The 15,813-nt window shown below is 48.7% G+C and overlaps 1 protein-coding gene across 6 annotated transcripts in view; it reads right to left on the bottom strand.

The window, feature by feature from the left end:
• NF2 (neurofibromin 2) overlaps positions 1–15,813 on the bottom strand; it is a 46,891-nt gene that overhangs the window by 20,801 nt on the left and 10,277 nt on the right. For all 6 annotated transcript variants that reach the window (XM_041488970.1, XM_041488969.1, XM_041488968.1 and 3 more), the window contains exons 2-10: positions 14,768–14,893; positions 13,635–13,757; positions 11,361–11,444; positions 6,927–6,995; positions 6,700–6,782; positions 6,005–6,080; positions 5,617–5,751; positions 3,037–3,111; positions 1,442–1,555 (exon numbers count right to left, since the gene is read on the bottom strand). In XM_041488970.1, coding sequence (XP_041344904.1) covers positions 1,442–1,555; positions 3,037–3,111; positions 5,617–5,751; positions 6,005–6,080; positions 6,700–6,782; positions 6,927–6,995; positions 11,361–11,444; positions 13,635–13,757; positions 14,768–14,893 — 885 coding nt within the window. The remainder of the gene's footprint in view (positions 1–1,441; positions 1,556–3,036; positions 3,112–5,616; positions 5,752–6,004; positions 6,081–6,699; positions 6,783–6,926; positions 6,996–11,360; positions 11,445–13,634; positions 13,758–14,767; positions 14,894–15,813) is intronic.

The following is a 15,813-nucleotide window of genomic DNA, read 5'->3' on the forward strand; positions in this document are numbered from 1 at the left end:
TTCATGGAATCATTAAGGTTGGAAAAACCCTCTAAGCCCAAGCCCAACCTTTATCCCAGCACCTGTGTACTCCACAAAACCATGTCCTTGAGCGCCACATGCACTTACGAACTCTTCCAGCGATGGTGACTTCACCACTTCCCTGGGCAGCCCATTCCAATGCCTGACCACCCATCCCTGAGGCTGTCAGCACTTAGACACCACTCTGGTCCTTCCAAGGACCATCTGCTCCACTAAGGACATGGCTTAGGGAACACAGTGGTGAAGGGTTGATGTTTAGAGGCCTCAGAGTGCTTTTCCAACCTCAATGGTTCTATAGTGCCAACTCCTTACTGACCAGAGGAATCCCTGTGGGAAGCATGAAGTCCCTCTTCCCCAGTGGAACTTGCAGTTACTCAAGTCCAGAATTCTCCTGCCACTCCATGAGCTACATGAGGGAAAACTGCCTCAGGAAGTGTCTGAAGGACAAGTCATGTCCCACCTCCAGCACAGCTGAGCACCTCAGCACCACACAAGCACCTTGGGAGGTACATGAAGGACAAGACACATCCCATTTCCAGGCTGGCTGAGCACCTCAGCACCACACAAACACCAAGAGGTGCCTGAAGAACTAGCCACGTCCTATCTTCAGCCCAGCTGAGCACCTCAGCACCACACAAGAATTGAGAGAGGTGCCTGAAGGACAAGCCATGTCCTATTTCCAGGCCAGCTGAGCACCTCCACCCCACACAAGACCTCTGTGGCCACGTTCAAACCCAGTAACACCCAGACCCGTGAGCACAAGCCCCTGCTGGGTGCAGTGACTGCTCTGGCTTCTCCTGCCCCTCTCTAGTGGCTTCCCTGCCAAAGGGCCATTTATATTCCGAGCACCAGTGCTCAGATTAGCTGTGTGGGTTTCAGTGAGTAGAAAAGGTCTACGAGCAGAAAACAATGATTCATACAATTCAATTTGCTGATCTCTGCTCGTGGGCTCCACGCCGCTGCCTCCGCCGCGCCGCGCCGGCCGCCCGGGCTGACCCGCGGCACGGAGAGAGGCCAGCGTGGAATTAGCATTCCAGGCTGCACAGCCCGCAATGTCGGCGTGCATTCCATCACCCTGCAATTAGAAATGAGCCAAAGAGCTACAGCAGAGCACAGCTCACCATCACAACCCCTGATTTATCAACTGTCCCAACACAAGGCCTGCCACGCACTTGTAGACACCAGGGCAGCTCTTCCCTCCCATCCTCTCAGTTTTGTTCCCAAATTGGGGGCTGGATTCAGGCTGCCACCAACCTGCAGAGCCAAGCTGAGATGACTGGAGAGCTGGGAGCAGGCTACTAAAAAATGTTCAGCTGGACCTTCCCTCAAAGCTGTTTTTTAGCCATTCCAGAGACCTGTCCTTCCCAAGCATGTCTGCATTTCTGATTTTGGCTCACTGGTTATGGGACATGTGGCTCACCTGCTTCCTGGCCTTCTCCTCCCTGGCCTGTGCTTTCATCTGCTGCACCTCCAACGAGTCTGCCTTCCTCCTCCTCATGAAGAGGTCGTGGTTCCCAATGCACAGCTGAAGAATCTGTTGCAGTCAGGGGTGAAGAGCAGAGAGACACAGCTGTACGCGTGATGGCAATGAGGTGGTTTGTATTCTTGACACACAAAACCACTAGAATTGCTTTGATTTGGTGCTTGTTAGTGCTTCCACCCACTGAGCTCCAACCTTGTGAGCTCTCACAGCTGTAGGAGGGGCAGGGAGCCAGGTTCCACACCAAACACCAGCTCCTGGGCACAGCAGCTCTTTGCAGACACCAATTTTCTGTGCCTCCAGCACAGCACGGGTGTTGTTTTACACCCACTCTAAAAAGACAAGAGGCCAAATAATGAAATAAAAGTTTCTACAGCTCTGCCTGGTTCCCTGGTTCTCACTGTCCCCTTTCTTTAGGCTCAAGATGAACTCGCACCTTCTCCCCAGTGTACGTTTAAGGCACTGAGATTAAAAAATAAATTAAAAGGGGAAAAAAAAAAGGAAATCCACTTTCCATTTGAACAAACAGAAAGCTTATCAAAAAGTTGCTTGGGCATCTCCAGATGCCTTTGCTGAACGCATTTGAGCCCCAGTGTGGTTCTCTCTCTGGTAAGGACCAGGGAGGTGGCAGTGCTAGAGGAGGGTTAGCACAAGGTGGGCACACAGAGGAGTGAAAAGATTTTTTTAGCAATAAAAGCAGGGCTCTAAATTTGGATTCTTTTCTAAAGGACTGATTTACATGCTCTTCTTCCATTTCATAAAATCACAAGAATCATGGAATGGTTGGTGTTGGAAGAGACCTTTAAGATCATCCAGCGCTGGCCCCTGCCATGGGCAGGGACACTTTCCACTAGCTCAGGTTGCTCCAAGCCCCAATGTCCAGCCTGGCCTTGAACACTTTCAGGGATCCAGGGGCAGCCACAACCCAAGTCACAAATGACTTCTCTGAAGATTTCAGCACTATGAACCTGATGATGCAGGGAATGAGGAAGCCCCATTTCCTATGGAATACAAAGCACAGCCAGCAACAGGACAGCAAAAGTACCTGTGTGACCTAACAATGGATCCAAATCCAGACCATCAGCTAAAGCTGGTCTCCAACATGGACTGCTCAGTGCAGTCCATCCTTGTCCAAGGAGGGTCCTCAGAGAGGGAAAAGCCAGGACTGTGGTAAAGGTGCCTCCCAAAACAGGGAAAGCTATGACACAGGGCAGAATGGGAAAAATCCCATGGGAAGAAAGAGGAATTGAGCAAAGCTGGGAATTGTATTTACTAAGTGCTTCCACTATTTAGGTCAGCCGAAAGCCAAGATCTCCAAAAGGGAGCACAAAAACAGGGGAGAGGGAGAGGTTCTGTGGAGCAGCTTGTCTTGAGTCTCCCCCTTCCCTTCTTCAGCAAGCAGAAACTGCTACACCCCATCACAACCACACAGCAGCAGCTCCCTCTCAAAGGAAAAGCCCCAAAAGCTTGTTGTCTCACACTCTCTGCAGAACCCACTGCTGCAGGCAGTAAAAAAAGACTCTCTGTGCACTTACCAGCTTATTCACACGCAGCTTTGATGAATTGAATTTAAAAACATCAATCTTTTTGTCCAATGGCTTAATCGTAAACTGAAAAGGAAAAAATAAAGAGGGAGAGAGTTATCAGAGAGTGGTGCATTTAATAAAAAGGCAGCTATAAAATTCTTCCTGAAAGCTCTGGCTCAGAGCAGGTCAGCAGGGTCAGACACACGGCTCAGAGCCGTCCCCATGGCTCTGAGCCAAGCAAGAGGACTCGCATCAAAAGCAGCCAAGGAGACAATTGTTCCTCCAGCCAGGAAGACATGGGGGCCACAGGAGCTGGTGTCCTCTGCAGAGAAACCTGCAAGAGTGGGGGTTCAGCTCAGCACCTCCCCAGGCAAGGTGCTGCTCTCCTGGGAGCTTCAGGGAACACAGAAACTACAGCAGGAACTCAGGATGCTTCCAAAGGGAGGAAAAACCAGCTCAGCTGCCTGATGGGAAGCACAGAATCATTAAGGTTGGAAAAGCCCTCCAAGATCCTAAAATTCAAGTGTCAACCAACAGCACAATGTTCACCCTCAAACCATGTCCCCAGGTGCCACATCCACAAGTGTTCTGAACACTTTCCTTGGCAGTCTGGACCAGGGTTTGACAGCCCTTTAATGAAGATATTTTCCCTAATATCCACCTTAAACCTTCCCTGGTACAACTTGAGGCTGTTTCATCTCATCTTGTCACTTGTTACCTGGGAGAAGAGCCCAACTCCCACCTGGCTGCACTGTCCTGTCAGGGAATTAAAAGGGCAGGAGAGCTGCATCAGGAACACAGCAAGGAGCTGTGCCCTTCCCACTGACACTTCCATTCACAAGAGCTCCCCAGAAGAATTTTCCATGCATTTTCTTCTTCAGAACTCAGATTTCCCCACAATTCAAACACAATGTCCTAAGATTTCCCCACAATTCAAACTGTTATTTCCTGGCTCTAAGTTGTATTTACAGTCCATGTACCAACCAGCCAGCCCTACCCACGGCCTGGCTTCACCCTCTCCACAGCTGTCTCACAGAGGCTCTCTGGAGAGCCCAGTGGTGGCACAAATCCCTCAAGGGCTTTGGTAATGCAGCCCTTGGACGGAGAGAAGCCTCTGCACTATCAAAAGGGTACTTGAAGAGATGGAGTGCTCTGCAAGATGGCATTTTTTAGGAGACATGCACATATTCCATCACTCCCCCACACACTACAGAAATAACGGGCTGAGGAGCTGGAGCAGACAGAGTGTGTCCATTAGAGTGGGAGATCTGTCAATACACGGCCCTGCCTGCAAAGGGCCCTGCTCTGGCACTGCCTCGCTCTGGCAGTTTAAGAGCCAATCTTTTAAGACTTTCACAAAAGCAGACGTGCATGAATATCCCTGGATCTGAGCTCCAGCAGGGCCCCCAGCAGTCAGTGAGAGCAGCAGCAGGAATGTGCTGGGAGAGGATTTTCAGCTCCGTGTGAACAGTCAGTCTTTGTTAGGAGGGATAACCCCCAGTGTGGTGCCAGCAGAGCTGCTGTTCCCAGCTATTGGCCCTGTTTGCATCAGGCCAGGCCTGCTCATGGGCACCTGATTACACAGTGACTGAGCTGATGGAAGGGATCCGTCCTTCCCCTGGAGAGAGCTCTGCTACGGTCCTGTGGCAAGGCCTGCTTATGCAGGAGTCAGTCCCTGGATTCTGGGGAGCTCCCACTGCACTGTGACAGGCAGGGAAGCTTTGGAAGTCACTCAGTGCTGGGCTTTTTGCGGAGTTGGGAAGCTCTTTAAGGCGTAAAGTAAGTGGAGACAATTCCAGCACGGATTTACTGCTTATAAAACTTCACAAGACATGCAATAAACACAGCTGATGAGAAACCTTTAGCTGCTCCCCTGATCAATATCATGTTTAGATTAGAAAACCATTTTTAATTAAGAAGTTAATTCTCTTCCTCACCATGAAGGCAGCTGGTTTCTTTGAGCAGCTCTCTCAGACTTAAAATGGAGCTGCTCAGTCCCCCCTCCTCAGCCAATTGCACTGCTGTTCTCAATTAGGTTTGGGGGCCAACAATCCCTAAGACCCATATTTAGACTCTGGATTTAATAAATAACTATCCAACAGTGGGCTTAAATTGCTCAACTTCCTAAAAAGATTCCAGCTGCTATGCCAAGCCCAGCAGCCTGAAACCCAAGATGATGTAATGAGATGGCAGGAGCTCTTCTCCCCAGGAATACATGTCCCTGTATTCCATAATACAGAATATATCCACAGTAATAAATACCATAATATATGCAGTAAAGAAGAGATTTTAACTTCTGAACTCTGGTATTTGGGCTAAGAACATCAACAGCAATTTTGGGTTTTTGAAAAGATTATTACATAGAAGGTTTGAAACCAAAGAGGAGAACCAGCTCCCCAGTGACCCCTTGCACGCCCACTCCTGCACAATTTCAGGAAGGCTTGGATTAAGGTTTCAACTGGAGGAGTTGAGCTGCCCTTAGCTAAGCTGGTGAGAGCAAGCACAGCAGACAGAGAAGCCAAAAGAAATAATTTTAAATCCCAGTTGTGTTCTTACTGCTCTCAGGGAGGAGGTGGGACACATCCATACCTCTTTATCACTGTAGGAGATATTCCGGATCTCATTCCATGGGAAGGAGATTTTGGGGGTCAACCTGTTGTCTGGGTCATAAATGTGAAGACCCAAGGCATCAACTCCAAGGAGCAGCTCTGTGCCCTTTTTATTCTGCAGGAGGAAAGGAAAGAGCAGAAATCACTGGGAGGGTCAGAGATGAACCACTGTTCCCTCCTCAGCCAGCCCTGAGCAGTGACCCAGCACTGGGTACCAGGAGCTGCTGCCTCCCCTCAGCACAGGCGGGGTCCCCAAATGCCACCTCCCAGCTCTCCTGGCTCTCCAGGAAAGAGAGATTATCTCTCAGGATAACCTCTCTGGAGATTATCCTGGCAGGAAAACAGGACCCCAAACCCACCCAACTCACCCTGATGGCGAAGTAGTTTACGCCGTACATTTCCAGGTCCTGGGCTATCTTCAAATACTCCATTTCAGCTTCATCTCTGTCAGGCAGGAACAGTGTTTGGGAGGATCAGAGAGGGACATGGCTGCTCCTGCTGATCCTAAGCACTCACCAGGCTTCAAAGCCTGGACTGTCTCTATCACACAGGTCAATCCTGTCTTTGCTGGCAGGATCAATAAAGTCCAAGAGCAAATCTCACTCTGCAGTTGCCAGCATCTGAGTGGCTGCTGAGATGCAGCACTCCAGGCCTGGCTCTGTTCACCTCCCAATCCCTTCAGCATAAATAGGAAATTCCTGGCTGGGGTGCTACTGTTTCAGATCTACGGCTCTAGGTTTATCCCCGAAAAAGGAGCATTCTGCCACCTGAGGCAGCCATATAGTTTGAATCCCTGTTTCTTCTCCCAGATCCCTGATGCAGGTGAGTCCTTACTTTGAATCATTCCTAAATTCTCTTGAAGGCTGTGACAGTGATCAGGAGACAGCAAGGCACAAGCAGAGCCATCAACAAAAGGTTTGAGCTCTTCCCGAGGCTGCTGCAGAGATGTGCTGGGATTAACCTGCTGGCAGACCTCATCCAGCGCCTGCCCAAGCTTCCCAAAGCCTGGTGACTGTCCAGAGGAGGGGACTGGCCCTGACCCAGCCCAGCAGCACAAGCTCACCTCGCTCTGCCCCGGTGCTCTGCATACCAGGCTGTTATCCTTTCCTCCCACATCTCTGGAGTCATCTGGTACAGGTTTATTACCTGGGATAGGTGGGAGACAGAGACCAGGTCACAGTGCTGCTCCTGGCACAGCAAGAAAGCCAGAAACACCAAGACAGGTCCAGTAGCATGTCCAGCCTCAGGACAGCTTGGACACCAACTCCCTGACGCTGCTGAGCTCCTTACCCTCTTGGGAAGCAATTCCTCTTGTGCCAGGAAGCCTCTCTTGTGGACGTTGGGATCGTAGTCGCCGTACTGGAGAGAAGCACAGACACCATGCCCACCCCATGTTAACAACAAGGGCAAGTCCAACTCTTCACCCCCTCACACCCAGCCCTGAGAGACAGCAAACGCAGCCTGTTCACCCCTTCACCCCATGAGCACAGAGCCTGCTGCTCTCTAAGGTGAATAACCTGGGTTTCTTCATCATTTCATTGCTAATAGAAAACAAAGAGATTCCTTCTACTCATGCAGCAGAGCTGGGAGCAGAACAAAACTTCCCACCATCACAGAATATTAAGGTTGGAAAAGGTCTCCAAGATCAAGTGCAGCCTGTGTCTAAACACCCCTAAGGTCTCCAAGAGCCACATCTGCTCAGTTTTTTAACGCTTCCAGGGATGGTGACTCCACCACTTCCCACAACTTTAGCTGATGACCATCACCAGTTGATGTCTTCCATCAGTCCAGATGGACTAGATGACAGTTGTCTATTCTATTCTCATTATCATGCCCTAATTAACATTTCTCCCAATGCAAGGTAAGACTCTATAGCTGAGAGGTCCTTGTGGTTCCACAGGTAGTGGAAGAAGGAAGTAAGACATGGAGAAAGACCCGTCCCCAAAAACTGATGGATAGCAATGATCCAGGTTAGGCAGATGGCAGCTCCTCTGTTCCTGCTCATCACTCTAATGAATACATATCAAAAAAATTAGAGGAGTTTGACAGATTCCTCTAAAGCAGGTGGTGGCTCTTCTGTCAGAGGGTCTGTTGCTCAACTGGGTCATGGAATCCAATTCAGATTTGTTAAGCGCATCCACTAATTACTGGTATTTGTTTAGATTTACATCTCTTTGAGCAGCATATAAAGTGACTGAGAAAGAAAACTGCTTATTAACAGATTGAAGAGCCGCGTGTCCCTGTGGTGCATGTGAAAATGAATTTACCTCCTGCACGGCCTCAGAGGGCAGGAAAACGCTGCAAAACGGCTCCTCCAACAACCCAGCAAATTCAGGAAGAGAGGAACAAAGCATGTGAGGCATGTACACAGAGTGCTGTGACTTCCACACTTCCTTCACCTGGCAACCAGGACTTCTGCAGTGATAGAGGTGACAGTGCCCGACTGCACGAGACACAGCGCCGTTTGCTCAAGCCACTCATTTTGCAAGTGGGACAGCCCTTCCCTCCCTGCTTTCTGAGCAACCTTCGCTCAGGATGTGCAAAATGGTGACAATTTTTAAACATAAGACCTTGCAAGAGGCACCTGGTGGTCATACAACAAGTCAGGAGGCTTTTCCTCTCAGCCTCCTTTTTGTGCCAGGACCTTCACACCGTGCATCAAAACCAAAGCGCAGCATCAAAAGTCTACACACATTCCACCTCTGCGCTTGGGAGACAACACGTGGGGATTAAAGACACAAATATTGATTTGGAGCCAATGCAGATGCAAAGGGAGCATGTAACAACAACCTACACTGACTCAGACTTCAACTAATAGAACAAAACCAGCCCGGATTTCGTCCAAGAGCGAAGGCAACTCTCTGCCTTCCAAGGTCTTGGAGCTCCTCAGGATGCAGCACTCTGCAGGTACACAACACACTCTGAGCACCCCCCCTCCCCCCAAAAGGAAGCAGCACTAAAAACGTGGCACTGGTGAAGGAAACTCCAACAACTTTGGGCAGGCAGCAAGTAAATCATTTTTAGGCGATGAAAATAATAGTAAATAGGATTAACATGATTATTTTCTGCTGTGATCTTCTGCAGAAGTCTAAGACTAAGTATGGATTATGTGACTTTTCATGTGCTAAAAAATACTGCTGTGTCCCAGAGGAATATTTGTACTGAGAGGGGAGTCTGGATGAGAACATTAATTATTCACAAGTCAAAAATCAACAAATGGCTTAAGTATTACAGAATTTGTTGGCTCAAATGATTTTGCAAATGTACTTTCTAAAGGCCTTTTCAATTAAACCATTACTTTCAAACTGTCATGGAATTTCAGCTCTTGTTAATTGAACAGTATGATTAATATTCATGATTGGGCATGGAATTGCCTTTACCACATTCATAGATTGTTGGATAAACACAGGCATGCTCAGCTACAAATTAACACCAAGTATTGCTTGTTTGGGGGAAAAACAATAATAATTAAAGAGCTGTTTGCTGTGCTACAAGATCTGAAGTGCTGAGAGAGTTGCAGTACAGCAGCGACCTGCATTTAAGGGGCAAAAAATAGAAGAACCTCCTGGATGCTCCCATTTTTTTTTTCAGTTGATCCCACATCTTTCCCAGCTATTTAAAACCTGAACCACCTCCAACCTCTGAAAGCCACGTGGGTGGTTTGAACAGGGCTGGAGGGGAAAGCACATAGTAATTCCCCAAATGAACACAACGAGAGAGAAATAAATAAGCTGTTATTTTTACGACCCCCCTGTTTCCTTTGCTGTCTCAGGTTGGTGTGGATGGACCAGGAGCACCTGGCTGTCAATAAGTGGCTGCTGGATGCACACACGCTGCTGTGTCAGGCTATTATGCCCCTAATCATGCAAATCAGCACGTTATTAGTGAAATTACTGCACTCTCTGCCTGCTTTCTTGTCCAGGAAGGACATCATTATCCTATTCAACTGGAAGGAGACAACCTGCAACATCCTTCTTCCCAGTTCCCTAGCAAAGATGTGCTTTCAGCTTTCACCTTTGCTAGGAGTGAAAGCAGAAGGGGAATCCCAGGCTGGAAGGGCAGCAAGGAAAGGGATGTCTGAAAAAAGCCCTTTAGTGAAAAGCAGAAAAGTCATCCCTGCTCCACCTTCTCCTGATCTCAGCAGGGTCAGAACGGCTCTGACTCCATGTGAGCTCCTCCCAATGCCCCAGGACATTCAAGGTGCCAGGGGGACAAAGGGGAGGGCACAATTGACCTGCAACAAGTCACAGCCTGTACCCAAGGAGCTGTCCTGGCCATGAGGTAACAGAGCTCAATATTTACCCAACATTTATTCATTCTGGCAGCCAGAAAAGTCATTCCCTACGTATCCTCAGCTCAGGTCAATGGAAAGAAAGCCAAGGCAGTGTTTACTCATGCACTCTAATAAGAGTGATGAATGTCTCACACAAACAGAAACATTTCTAAAAGCAACTTTTCTTTGCCCAGTTGATGAGTCTCTTGAACAAAACATGGTTTCATCAATACTCTGATTATGAGGAGAAAACACCAATTTCTTGCAAATTCAAACCCCATCAAAGAACATGGCACCCAGGGCTCTACTCAGAGTGTGGGCTGAAGGCTTATGAGAAAATTACATGGACAAAGGAAAACACCAACCTGGATCAGGCCCTCTCTTCTGGCAACAAGGCCAAACCCCCTCTCCTGCACTGCCAGCAAAGATGGTCCCACAGAGCTACTCCTCCTAAACTTCTCCACAGCCCTGCTCCTCAAGGACAGCTGGACTTGCCAGAACCAGGGCACAGCCACCTGCCTGCAGTCCTGTGAGCCAAACCCTCCCAAAATCCCACCCAGAGTCAGAACCAACAGGAGATGCAGAGACAACATGGCTGGGCTGTGCTCAGACTGCAGCTGCTCCTCTCCCTCCCAAAACAGGATCTTTGCACACACAAACTGGAGCTGAGCTCCAGGAGCTGTCAACTGAGCAGCAGCACATGTTGGGCATACACAGGGAGAAATTATGTCCCTGACTGCAACAATGTCCCTGCTACTGAACTCTGGGCTGCTCCCTCCACCCCAGGAGTCTCTGCCCTGGGCAAGCTATCCAAGGTTGCACATCCCAAACTGGAAAACAGTGTCCTCTGGAGTAAATCCTCAGCAAAACACACCTACTCTGGGCCCAGAGCAGAACGCAGCAGAGAAACACGGGGAGGTCAATGAACACTGACTTTTCCCTCTGTCTGGTGAAGCCAAACACTCAAGATCAAACCCAAGATAAAGGGAGAAGCCAGGAAAAGCCCTTTCACAGTGCAATAAAATGGATGTGGCAGTCCTAGTACTGAAATAAAGTCATTATCAAGATAAGTATTCTGGGGGAGCAGTGGAGCTAGGAGTCCCATGGCTGGCTTGCCTCTGGCTACACTGGCAAAAGCAGGGAGATCTAAAAACCCTCAGGCTCAGGGAATTCACCTGCTCCAGCAGCAAGCCACACTCAAGCAGGCTCTGCAGCTCATGAGCTGAGCATTTGCTAAAGAGTCCTGGAAAGAGAAAGCAAAAATCCGTCCAATATCTGGAAGTAGCCAGGAACCAGCCATGTGGAGAAGGCAGCAGTGCTGGTGTAGCCCCCTCACTTCCCAAGCTTTCACAGCTTTCCCTGCCTTCCCTATCCCCAGGAAGTGGCTCCAGCACAAAGCACCTGGATCAACACTACCCCAGCAGCTCTTTGGAGCATCCCTTGCTGCCTACCTTGGCTTGGACAGCGTAAGAGGCCAGCAGGACAGAGGCTTCCGGAGGACAGAAGATCTTCTCATCCAAAATCTGCTTCTTCACCTGCACACAGAGCAGCAAAGGACAGATAACACACGTTTAGTGGAGCACAGCAGAGCATGACTGTCACAGCAGATGGCTGCAGTTTGTTTTAACTTGAGCTGTCAACCACACAGAGTTAACAATTTTCCTAACACTAATCACAGTCCAGACCCAGGAAATCTCTGGCACCTCAGAAGGGCTCAGGCTTTCACAGACCACCTTTCTCAGACAGGCTGGTGAGAAGAGCTAAATTTATATGTGGAAAATGACAGCACCTTTATCCTGTTGCTAAAGGCAAGGGGTGGGGGAGAACCTTGCATGTAAACACAGCGATAAAACCTCTTCAGGCACGAGCTACGGATTGATAGGACATTCAGCCACGCTGCTAAATAAAAGAGCAGCTTGCAGCCGAGTCTCTGAGCACTGCAAGCTTTGCTCTGGGACATTCAAGCCTCATTGTGAGTCAGTGCTCACCTGTACTGGAGGCCAATTCCTTGGATCCCAGCACGGAGAGCTGGGGGTCACCTCCGTGGCAGAGCTTTCAGCAGCAGGCAGAGCCCTGCGTGCGCTCCCAGGAGAACCAACGCACAGCTCCCCGAGGCCACAGCTTTACTTTCCTGCCTCCTGTGCATTCAAAAATTAAACCTGTCATGTTCGATATTTTTTGGGTTGGCACACTTAATTTTCCTGATTAAAGATAGGAGGGGGAAAAAATTTAAAAAGCCTACGATTTCCTGGGAGGCTTAAATGGATTGTTGGAGATGCAGGAACATCAATTTGAATTTATAACGTGCTTTGAGTCCTCAAAGTTGGGTACAACATAATCACAGCAGATATTCTGCTGCATCAAGATAAAAAACAGGAGAGTTTACAAGCTTAGATGTGCTCCTGTTTCCCAAATGCATTCAGGAGCCCAGGTTCCTCACAGCACACAAATCCCAGCAGCAAAGTCATGGTCTGCATTTAGAAAATGCAGCTTGAATGGCTTTTCCTCTCTGATTTTCCTTCTCAAAGATGCCAACAGCATTTTTCCTCACCGTGGATAAAGCTCCTGGCAAATGAGGCATTCAGAAATAACCCTACAGAGACACCAGTGCACGAGACTGAGCTTGGAAATTAACAGGAATTCTTTGCATTTAGAATACTTTTGGCTCTAGAGAAAAAAGATGGACTTTGGAAGAGTGAGGAGTATCAAGAGGCTGGTGAGCTCACTTGGAAAGGGCAGGACACCCTGCAGGCTACAGAGGTACTCCCAAATCCAGGTTGTCCTGACTTTGGTGTAAGAAACATAAGAATGAGTGACATGTTAAAAGTTTTTGTAATTTATCTTCAAATTAACAGCCAGAGAGCAGCTGAAACATCCCGGTGAGTACCCAGGAGTCTGACTAGGAGGGCTCTGTTCCCTGTAACCGTGGTTGACACAACTCTTCTAAGGAAAAATGTGTCAGAAAATGGATTTTGTGGCAGAAAATTGATCATGTCTCTGAAAGAGAGCTCCTGTGACAGCAGCTCGTGTTACCAGCCGTGCAGCATTGTCACATCATCAGCTGAACTGATTTCTCAGGACACAAAGTTTTGTAGAATAATTTAAGTAAAAAAACCCAACCACGATGTGTTCACCAGAGTTTCCAAATGCTTAACTGCAGGGCAGGAGTTCCTGGGGCAGGTGAGACTGTGAGGTTTCCTCTTCTCCTCTGTTTTTCCATCAGAGAGCTGAGCTGCTGGGATGTTCTTCTGCTCCAGCTGCCTGAAGGCTTTTTAGTGAGGAGGGGAACTTTGCTGTGCAGCCTGGGAACAGGCTGGCTGCACTCTGCTCTCCAGGATCAAACTCCCCTGCTCCACACAACATTGCTGTCACGTCCAAAGGCAGCTGCCACCCCTCAGCACAGCTCATTCCACACCCTGCAGAGGGACACGAGCCCTTGGCTGACAGATCCATGTCCCTGAGCCACCACCCATGGATATTATGGATCACCTCATCATTCTTGACTGCCAGTTCAGAGGTCTGGCAGTCTGGACAAGCTGCTTCCTCCACAAAAAACATCCTTCACCTATTTTAGGAAGTATCTGTTGCTAAAGACAAGTGTCTTTGGAGGGGTGTGAACATAAGGATGTGGAGCACACTCTGCTGACCAACTCTCTGACCCTGGGACCTTCTGCTCATCCTGGCTCCCTCTCCCTAAGGTTGGATAGCAGTGTATTTACTCCCACCTGCAGGAAGAACAGGTGCTGGGTGATTTCCTGGACCAATTCCTCCTCTGCATTCTCAGGGTAAAATTTGGCCAGGAAGTGAAAAGTTTTGGGCTCCTCTGTGGGAACATCATGATCCAGGACCTGTGGGATACAAAAGCCATTTGGTTTCTTCAAGGCAAGACCCAGCTCCCTTCTGTTCAGATGAGCACATATTCTGTCAGACACTTTTAGACATCTAGAACAGACCTAAATACTTCAAACACCATAGTTAAAAAAAGAAAACAAACATTTCTGACACTCCTAATGATGCAAGGGAACAAAAAAAGGCAGAAACAAACAGCATGAGAAATGAGACAGTGAAGGTTGATCCTGATCTGCCACATGCTCGTTGCCTCTCCTGATAGTTGCAGAGAGATGTGGGATCCTGCTGCGCCACCACCCGACTTTCTCCTTGTTTTCCTGCACTGAGTTTATTTCACTGGTGTTTCTTACCACCTTGCTCTGCCCAGTTAAATGCTGGTTTAAAACCTCAGCCTGAGAGGTGAGACACCCAGGCCTCCCTCGGTGTCCATGACCATCTGGCTGTAGTGTCACATCCTTTGGATGTGAACAGGGCCACACCTGACACCTCCAAAACCCTCCCCTCACAGATCTGGGGAGCCTTTCCTCCCTTATCCCCATCTCCTTTTCACTCTGGTTTTCCTCCTCCCAAGCTCTCTGTATTTCTCAACAACAAAACAAGAGTCAACTCCACTTTTCTGCTGATGGTTTTGTGTTCAGGGGCACAAAAGAGAGAGTTTTAGGTTTCATTTGCTTTGCAGTCACCCCAAAGTGCAGCACCCCAGCATGATTGGGACCCAAAATGTCTCGAGGGGATTCAGTGTGCACAGATGCTGGGATGGGGCATCTCTGCCCTCTTTTCCCAGTCTGACACCCCCAGATACCACAGAGATGGGATTTAAGTACATCTGTCCCAGTTCACCCTCTACACAACCTCGGGCATTCAAAGACAAAAGGACATTCTCCTTTGTCATCCCACACAATGACTCAAGGGAAATATTCCTTTCCATGGCAAGGGTTTGGAATGAGATGAACTTCAGGGTCCCTTCCAACCCAAACCATTCTGGGATTTTGTGAACTTTGGTTCCAACCTTCTTGTCCATTTTGAGCCAAGCCACCGTGTCCTTGATCGTGTACTGCAGCCCAAAGAACCAGGTTTCCCGCAGTCCCAGTGTCCTGCACACCAGATCAAACAGGTCCTTCCCTTTCCACTTCACCTGCCAGAGAGCAAACAGGAAGCAGAGTTATAAAGGTGGATTTCAGAACTTCTCTCTGTTCATCCAAATGCACTGTTTTCACCTCTCAAGGTCAATTTTAAATCCCCAAGAATGCATCTGGTACAGACATGAAAACACCGTACCCAGGCACACACTATCTCCTTCCATCTGATCTCATCTGCAGATCACCAGCTCCTCCCTCAGTAGGAAACTGAAATGTGATTTCCCCCCTTTTCCAAAAAACGACACCATAAAGCCCTTGTTTCTTGCCCTGGGAAACTAAGGGCTCATTTAGGCTCTTGTTGAGCTCAGGTTTAGGCTCCTGACATGTTTAGGTTCCTGCCTGTTGCCAGAAGGGAATAAAAATCCCTTTGAACTGTTCCTTGGTGGCTTTAACGTGTCTTTCTACAGGCTCAGGAAGCCCTGCACAAGCACCACCATCAGCATCAGGGGTTCAGAGAGAGAAGCCACAAAATCAGCAGTGACACAATCCCTGCACGGAGCGCGTGCATCCAGAGCCACCGACCCTGCACGGATAGAAGGGAAAAAAGAGCTCCAAAATCCCCATCGTTACCACTGAAGTCAGCGGTTCTCTGGGAGCACATTTTGATACAGTTAAGCTGCATTTTCTGCTGAAAATGTTGGTGACAGAAGCAGCCAAGGAGCAGAGAAAATTGGTTGCTCAAGGACCATGTCCTTGGAGCAATCCTGCAGCTGCATCCATGATGCTACTGAAGTTTGCTCATAAAACCGGGAGGTGTTGGGAGGCAGAGAGGTGAAGAGGGACATAAACCACGTGAATCTAATATGCCAAAGCCACTTTGGTCTTCCATCTGCACGCTGAAAACAATTGCTGGACCGAGACATATGGCCATTACTCCAAAGCCCTTGGGCAAACAGATCTCGCGCACTCTCTTGTC

The sequence above is a fragment of the Pyrgilauda ruficollis genome, unplaced genomic scaffold (assembly GCF_017590135.1).
Source record: "Pyrgilauda ruficollis isolate IOZ18807 unplaced genomic scaffold, ASM1759013v1 scaffold9, whole genome shotgun sequence".
In the NCBI taxonomy this organism is placed as follows: domain Eukaryota; kingdom Metazoa; phylum Chordata; class Aves; order Passeriformes; family Passeridae; genus Pyrgilauda; species Pyrgilauda ruficollis.